Source organism: Pollicipes pollicipes, unplaced genomic scaffold (genome assembly GCF_011947565.3).
Source record: "Pollicipes pollicipes isolate AB1234 unplaced genomic scaffold, Ppol_2.1 Scaffold_4740;HRSCAF=5597_pilon_pilon_pilon, whole genome shotgun sequence".
NCBI classification, from domain to species: Eukaryota; Metazoa; Arthropoda; class Thecostraca; order Pollicipedomorpha; family Pollicipedidae; genus Pollicipes; species Pollicipes pollicipes.
Window position 1 is genome coordinate 222,712 of NW_023596545.1, and position 9,086 is coordinate 231,797.

Genomic DNA, 9,086 nt, shown 5'->3' on the forward strand with positions numbered 1-9,086 from the left:
TGAGATGTTCAGGTTTATATCTGTGTGGCTGCGATGAAGAACACGTTGGCGCCCGCGTTCCTCAGATCAGTAGCCATGCGCTCCAAGCAATACGCTGCGATTGCTTCTCCGCAAACCTTGCCGTCGGGTCTTCTTCGCGCCGCCGACGCCAGCCGACCTCGCTCGAGACCCGTCTGTCATTGTGTGCTGGGACGATACACGGCACAGTGTGTTTTGTTGGCGTACACACCCACGTACCCAGTACAAACACGACACGTGCTTTGAAACCGCTAAAATGTGCTCGTATTTTGCGAAGTTAAGGGCATTTTAATAAAAGTGTGATGAGCTGAATTGTCTGGGTTTCAACAATCGAGACTGGCAAGTGTTCGCACCACGAACCAGTGAGAAGGCACACCAGACTTTCAACGCGGCGTGGCTGCGCCGCCCGAAGCGAGAAGGCCTAACCCAATTCAGATCTCCCATGGCGATCGATGCGAAGCTTCACAAATGTTCCGTAAGTCACGCGCACTGCGTGCGAGGCCTACTCCCGCGTCGAGCAGTGCCTTGTGCGCGCAGCACTGCACTCCGGCAACACTTACCCAGCTGGACGCTCCCTGTTTACTGCAGCTCGCGCACTGCTTGCGAGGCCCACTCCCGCATCGAGCAGTGCTTTGTGCGCGCAGCACTGCACTCCGGCCACACTTACTCCAGCTGGACGCTCCCTGTTTACTGCAGCTCACGATCAGTGGCGACAATGAACCCCGATCAGTGGAAACCGGACCTGAGTGATCAGTCAGTGACCTGAGAAACCCAAGCGCACGGTAGGCCAAAGCTTAGGCCAAAGCAGAAAGATCTGACCACACCACATATAAGTCCTAGATGAAAACAGCGGACACCCGCCGTTCTGGCTAGCGTCGGAAGAGCAACGACAATCATCTGTAGTAATGCATTTATTCCAGTGGTCACATGACACAGCAGCACTGTCATTCCCGGGAGCGCACCTATCACGAGCGGAGGAGTGAAGCACGCTTACTCGATGAAACTCGCGCTTCAGGGACAACGCGGATCGACGACTTTCACCGAGTCAGCGGTGCCTCACGACCTGGACAGAACCGGAGGTTACACATCGCACCAGCACACCGATCCAAAAAGCATCTCAGAACCGATCAGCGTCAGCGTGAACATCCAGCCACAACGGCTACAGCAGTCATAAACCCCACCGCCAGCCCGGGGTCTACAAAAAAACGGCCCGAATCAGGATTCGAACCCACGTCCCAATCATATCCGCGCACAACATTCGCCACCGTCCCGCGGGAAGGCGACGACTACTTCTTCAGCCGGTCGGCGCTGGCGTCGAACTGATCGTCGTTGATGTTCAGCATGAGCGTGCCCGTATTGAGGTAGACCTTGTTCTGCGACTGGGCCACCTGTGAGCAGGGCGGCGCCGCTCAGCTCGCGCGTAGCAGCGCCACCTGGACGACACCGGCATCGACGCCCTCGCCGACACAACAGCCAGCGGCAGCTCTTGGGAACATGCAGACCGCAAGTAAGTTATGTGACGACCACATTGCAAGACTGACTTACATAAAACGCGCAATCAACTTTAGCGAAGTGCTACGTAGGCAATCGGCTCTTCTTGTGACAGGTATCAAACCATCCATTGATCCAGTGAGCTGGTGCCCGGCGCGCCGGCACCCATACCGCGGTACCACGGTACATGGAGGCGATCTGGCTCTCCCATACGGACACGCTCGCGACGCTGCTTACCGTGCGTGCGATGTTCTGGGCGGCCCTGATCTTGCGCAGCTTCAGGTAGCCCGGGTTCTGGCTGATCGCCTTACCCACGTGCGCACCAGTCAAGGAAGTCCGCCTGAACTCGTCGACGCCACATACACACACCGAGGTCAGATTACCAAAGATCTCTTCAGCCGAGCGCGCGTGCCTGCTCTCGACCGGTGGCCGCTGCGCCGTGCCCTGCTACCCCACCCGTCCCCATGTCACGCGCCGCCACCGGACCGTCGTCAGCCGCCACTCACACGTGTCCCGCTGCCTACGTTACTGTGGCGGCCTCGGACGGCCGCCCGGACGGTCAGAAGTTCGCTGACCGCCCGGACAGATGGCGGTCGCGTCATGTGTCTACGTGCGGCCTTACAGCGGGCGCCCGGTCTCGGGACGCCCGCCAAGATTTCACACGACTAACGGCGTCAGCGGTGAGCCCAGTCGAGAGGGCACGGCGCGTGGGCGTCGGATTCGCCTTTCCTCATCATTCCGAACTCAGTGATCATGCCGGGTGAAACTCAACACAGCTTGCACACACATCTCCAAGACGCCTAGGTGAGTAGGGCGCATGCGCAGCCTGCATCGGCTCAAAGGATATCATCTCGGCGGCCTGCGTCTCTCCCTCGGCCTGGACGATCTTCTGCTGCCGCTCCTGGATCGCCCGCTCCACAATGAACGCCGCCCGCTGCGCCTCCTGCTGGGCGACCTGTGAACCGCGGCACGTCCCAGCGTCACCACCGGCCGACAACTGGGGTCAGGCTTCGGCAGAAAGGGTAAAGACGTACGCCTGGTGAGCGCTCACTTCTAACTGGGCTTCGGTCGGTAACTGCAGATAACGGTTAATGATAATCGCAAATTCAACATAGTTCATCTTATCAAATGAAAGTATGGTTCGAGTCAATACACGTTGTGGCAGCCAGACTGGCATGATACGGCGGAATTCCGTGCATTTAGTTTTCATGAGTTGCAAATGGCCTTGCTTAACACGCGCTCGGTGCCCGGCCGGCTTCGCTCGGATGGGGGGTCAATTTGAACCCCCCCCCCCGAGATCTCGCGAACTAAGGAGGCTAGAGACACCAAATTTACAGGGTGTGTTGACCTGTGCATGAACTCACTTAGGTCACATCTTGAGGTCCCTAGGGCATGACCTTGGGGTCAAATAAGGTCGAACAAGGTCAATTTCCAGGTTGGTCTCCTAGTGCCCACAGAACCTAGATAACTGTTTCTAAGCAAAAGGACACAACCCATTCCAGGTCAGTGACCTTGTTTGACCTTTTGAAGGTCATGGCGACCAAAGTCATACAAGACTGCTCAGAGTTTTGCATTTAAATAACAACAAATATTACGCTAGGGACTATGTTCCCTAAAAACAAAATGTCGACCTGGGTCATCTCAGGTCAATGACCTGTTTTGACTTCTAGGAAGTCCGTGGAAGGCATATGATGCGGTTCCTGTTATCAATAAATTCGAAATGAGCACCAGAAACTAACCATACAGCAAGCATTAGAGTATTAAAACAGGTTTATTTTGACCTTGGCCTGACCTTAGGTCAACGTAATTTGCTCATTCCATATTTCTGTTGCCTAAGAAAGCATTTAAGAGATGCATGGCTTCGTCTAACACTCCGTTGTTGCATCAGATTGAGCGAATCCCTTGAAATTGACTGCTGAAACCATGGCCCGACTTTGACCTGTCATAGGTCCTTACAAGGTACATCCTTACAAGGTACAAAGTACAGGTATGTACCTTACAAGGTACATCCATCTTTTTTGTACCAAACGATGCGCTATGCAATTGCCTATAGCTATGCAAAATTTGGCGCGGTTACGCCACGCCGTTCGGAAGTCATTCTGGAAAAACCTTCGGGGGGGGGGGGGGCGGGGGTCAATTCGACCCTCCCCCACCGAGCGCATGTTAATGCAGGACTACTAGTCGTTGCAACATTGCCAACACACACTATTGTCAAAGCGACCACATCCGGTGACGAATCACAATGTCACACGAGCTACAATGAGTTCCGGTCATGGGTCTGTCCAGAGCGCGGGCTGCATCATTTTAAACATCTCCCAACATCCGGTCACCCGACGAATAACACGTTTCCCTCCCTCTCCCGGGCCCGCGGGGGCCGCGGCGCCGCACCTGCTTGGCTTCCACAGCGGCCGTATAGTCCTTGCCGAATGTGAGGTCCGTGATGGACACGTCGTCGACGATGACGTTGAAGTCGCGGGCGCGGTCGGTGAGCTCGCGCCGGATCAGCAGCGACACCTGGCGGACGGCGCCGCGTCAGCACCCGCGTCCACAGCCGGCGGCACACGCAGGTCGGCGACACTCAGTCCCGGCAAGGCCGACCAGTCACGGTCAGTCCAACAAGCGAACACTCCGGCGCGCCGTGGCCGATCACACGGCAGGCCACGGGCCACATGGCCAGCTCCAGGCGTCCTTAACAGGCGTACCAGCGCCACACGGCCAGCTGCAGGCGTCCCTAACAGGCGTACCAGCACCACGCGACCAGCTGCAGGCGTCCCTAACAGGCGTACCAGCGCCACGCCATCAGCTGCAGGCGTCCCTAACAGGCGTGCCAGCGCTACGCGAGCAGCACCACAGCCAACTCCAAGAGCAGTGTGGCCGCCCGGTCCGGCAGCTGCGGAGCGCGCAGCAGGCTCGCCCCCGCCGCCCGGCGCCGGGCCGCTGACCTGGGAGCGCTGCGTGATCAGCTGCGACGCGTTGAACTTGGCCACCACCGACTTGAGCACCTCGTTGCAGATGGAGGGCAGCACCTTCTCGTCGTAGTCGCTGCCTAGCTGCTGGTGGATGCGCGGGATGGCGAGCGCGTCGGGCCGCGCCAGCACGCGCAGCGCGATGTTCACCATCTGCAGGTCCTTGGAGCCGGTCGGAGAGGAGAGCTTGCGCGGGCCGCGACCTGCGCAGCCGGCAGGCGGGCCCGGTGAGCGGACGGCGGCGAGCATAGGGCTGGTGCTCCCGGCCCCAGGGGTATATGTGAGCCTATGACGTCCGTTCAGACCGCTGCTCACGGCCCCAGGCGTATGTGTGAGCCTATGGCGTCCGTTCAGATCGCCGCTCACGGCCCCAGGCGTACGTGTGAGCCTATGACGTCAGAACAGACCGCTGCTCACGGCCCCAGGCGTATGTGTGAGTCTATGACGTCCGTTCAGATCGCCGCTGACGGCCCCAGGCGTATGTGTGAGCCTATGACGTCAGTTCAGATCGCTGCTCACGGCCCCAGGCGTATGTGTGAGCCCATGACGTCATTAGAGATCGCTGCTCACGGTCCCAGGCATGTGTGCGTGAGCCCATGACGTCAGCGACAGCACTTGAAATGTGCCAAGTCGGTGTCGTGTGATCTGTCGGTGAACGGCATCTGTCTAAACGGATACACACCATACAGCACTGGGAATCGAGACAATATTTCCAAAACCGAAGTGACCACCATTAGCTTATCATGACCAATTATGATTACATCACCATTATTGGCTCAAGCTGTAAGGTAATAAGCATGCTTATTCTGATTGCTACCAACAGCATCTGTCCACTTACGTCCCATTGCGTCACATTCCATCCAACTCAACCCATGATCAACGCCGTTGGTAATGACCTGACCTGATGTCGTAGATGATGGGGTACTGGAACCAGGGGATGCGGAAGTGCAGACCCTCCGTGTAGATGGTGTTCTGAATGCCGCCCAGCCGGCTGAAGATGATGGCACGGTGACCTCCGTCCACTGTGGGAGGGACACATACAAGGTCAGTGAAACATGTCAAACATAGCCCTTACACACTCCTGACAGCCAGCAAGCCACTTAGTGAAACATGATCGCTGATACCCGCGGTTCACTTCGCACCAGGATGGGCAGCAGCCATGGGTTAACTGAATTCAGCACTACAAAGGTAGCTCCTCCATTCATGCATTTGTAGCATCTATCTGCATTTAGTTGGTCTATATGGAAATAATATGAATATGTTGAGCATGGGAGCTTATGACCAATCATGAGCTCTCCCTAGCAATAGTACATGATCACCTCAATTGTGACAAATATCTATGAACTTTTGTTGTTGTTGATTGGAGTTCATGGGCGCGGCGACTGCGGTGGCCATTTGGCGCCCATAACGAGTATCTATGAACTTTCAAAGGAAGATCTTTCTGGATAACTTTCATCTGATGGGATATGAGTCAGCTCGCCTAACCAGACACTGTTCAGAAACTTTTGAGGACTTTTATCCTTGAACCCATTGTACCAAAACCAACAAACCAGGAATCATTGTTTGAACTCATCCTCTCAGATGTCAAGTTTTAATTCATGATTTGAATATAGGTGAGGGTTTGGAGAACAGTGTTCACTGTATAATGCTATGCATTGTTAAGATAGAAGCGGGATGAGAAGGCGGCAAGTCTATCTGTGATGATGCAACAATGTTTGCTCGCAAATCATGGATGATGAGCCTGCTGAAGCAGCACCTTAAACTTGAACTGGTGTTAAAATTATCATTGTTACTTTCACTGGCAGGCTAGGTACCACGTGTTCCCACATACAACATCCTGTTCTTCTCAGAGAAGGGCTTGGATTTCTTAATTTCATTGTGCTTTCTGAAACCATGATTCCCTTTGATTACAGGAAGGCAGACACAGTTTCTATTGTAAAGAAGAATGGAGGGTGTTTTAAAAAACTACAGACCAGTAAATATTGCATTTTTGGTCTGCACTGTGCTAAAGTCAATTATCAGAAATAGGGCCAAGGAATCCCTAGAAAGACATGGATTAACTATAGATATCAGCATAGCAAGGCTGCTCATGGTCGGCGAATCTTTTAGAATCCCTGGAACTAACAAGGCATTTGGATCAGGGAAACCGAGTTCATACCCCATCTCTCAATTTGAGTAAGATTTTTGGTGTGATTCCTCACAAATGATCTAAATTTATCTTGAGCGTCATGGTATTATTGGCAGTTTGGTAAAATGCATAGAACTGGGCCTTCAGGATAACAGAAGGGTGACATTCATTTATTAATCAAGTGGCCAAAATTAATGATAGGGCAGTGTCTTTGGTAGGGGTTCCGCAGGATTTGGTCTTTATTACTATCAGCATGATAAAAGTGATCATTATGGTTGTCATGATTGCTCATTTATATTTAAATACATTCATCATATATTCGTTAAACCATTATAACCCATCGCTAATTATGGTTGCACACAGCACTAAAAGTAAGCCATACAGCGTGGCTTTGAAGCTTGCAGATGATTTAAAGAAAAAATGTTCAAGGTAGACAAAATCTTGTTAAGTTGACTGAAATGCTGCAAATTGAATTCACCTTTGATAAGTGAAAGATCATGCATAAATGTACACAACCTACCAGGGACTCAAACATTATAGTAAGAGTAAGTTTAATCAAGAAGGAAGTGGACTTGTGTTTTTGATGACAGTAAGATAGCTGCATAAGATGTCTGTTGAGGCAAGGGTAAAATGAATGTTGGATGTTTGGTGTCATTAAAAGGGATGCAAGATGCAAAAGTAAAAAAATAATTACACAAAGGTTTTTTTGTAATTGAAAGGCTTCATTCAGACCGCTGTGCTTAGCCTTGAGCCTCAGCTTTGAAAAGGATTGTTGGATTTTAGAGAGGGTAAAGACAGGCAGGTAAATTGTATGGTTTTGGAAACTTGGAAACTTGGAAATGGTCTTGGAAACTTGTTCTATCAACAAGCACTGGCAACACTGAATGTTTTGCTTAAATAAAGTTGGTTTAGGAGAGGCCCCATTTAAGTCTCACAGCTTGCTTAACATCAAACACAGTTATCTAAGGACTATCTTTCAACTGAACCAAAACTACATGCTCATGACCTTTTGTGGCTGATGTGCTCAGCAACCCCTATTAAAGCAACACAGAGGGGCATTAACATAAGGTAAAGCAACCACAGCAGAGCTATATCGTGGCATCCTTTATAGCAACAGGCAGAAGACCACTGGAACAAGCAGCCTTCTGAGATGATCATTGTTAGCTCATAAGATGATTTTAAAAATATGCAGCTAAATATCAAATGATGACAGGAAAAGGTTTAATTTAAAAGTATTCTAGGGATACAGCCCACATGGGGAGTATTTCACAATCAGATGGGTGTCAATTGCAGAGCTGCAATCATTTGTTATATCACAACCTCAAAAACCACATATGTAATACTGGGAGAGAAATATAAGGCATAGAAGGATCCCTGTGGTTTTTGCTGCATTCCGACCTTATGTTGTATGTCCTGGTGTCAATTATTGTGAGAACTAATGGGTGGTCACATAGGGCTTGTACTTAAATTATGCTTAACATGGATATGAGAAAGGGGGTTATGAGAAAGCACAGCCAAAGCATAACATAGGGAAGGGAAGGGAGATATTGGAGTTACATTACTCAGGTTGCCCCTATGCTAAAATCCTTAATAACAGCTTAAATTCTAAAGCTGGATGCTGTTGGATGCCTCTTGTGGCAAAGAACATATCCCTTGTCTGTGTCTGATATCTAGCCCAACTAGAGGCCAACAAGATGCTACTATTTAGAGGCAGTGTGCTTAACACATTGCAACCAGGGGTCTTCCCCAGAATGCCTAGTTTGCAACCCAGGGGAGGAAGGGTTGTCAGAGTTTATAGGTGTACCTGAAGTTATTGACCACCCCTTCACAGCTAAAAGCAAGTATCATAGCCCACACCTTGAAGTGCTTGGTTTGGTGCACAATCACTACAAATTTCAGCATGTAGAGGAAATATTTCAAGAAATCATGATGCTGGGTTGAAAAAATAAATTTTGGCAAAGTAGCTACAAAAACATTTCTTATGAAAATACAAACTTCTATGCAAATTGTCCAGGCTGAGATATGCACACACATGAGAGGTTCAACAAGCCAACCAGGCATATCAAGTAGGCATCCTTTGCAATAAATGGATTTTTGACAGACAGAATAAGAGCTGAAACACCATGTAACACCTGCATTGTATGTCTGCGGGTATCAGATGAAGTAGGCTAGCAAGAAAAAAATTTTCAAATGTCGCACATAGGATCATAAATCATAATAGAAATAGCTTACCAGTGTATGTGGACTGTGAGAGTCCATACACGCCGGCTCCAGCGACGCCAAGAAGTTTTAGACCTAGGCCGAGACCCTTAGGGGCTTTACCCAGCTGCCCTGCCAAGTTATTCATATTAAATGCGTGTTAATCCGGCACCAAAAACGCCAACGCAATTGCAGCACACACAAACAGAGCACCTCTGCCTGAAATGACTAGGACGCCGCAAGCAGACCGTGGGGGACGCTGTCCGCGTAAGCCGCTAGGTAAT

General features: G+C 50.9%; 1 protein-coding gene across 1 annotated transcript; it reads right to left on the reverse strand.

The window, feature by feature from the left end:
* Positions 1-1,028: 1,028 nt before the first annotated feature.
* Positions 1,029-9,086, reverse strand: LOC119098700 (prohibitin-2-like). Its single transcript, XM_037221699.1, has 7 exons — positions 8,836-9,086; positions 5,372-5,497; positions 4,452-4,678; positions 3,898-4,023; positions 2,357-2,464; positions 1,747-1,824; positions 1,029-1,406 (listed from the first exon to the last, which is right to left on the reverse strand). The coding sequence occupies exons 1-7, from the start codon at positions 8,948-8,950 to the stop codon at positions 1,305-1,307; spliced, it is 882 nt and encodes a 293-aa protein (XP_037077594.1). The 5' UTR covers positions 8,951-9,086; the 3' UTR covers positions 1,029-1,304.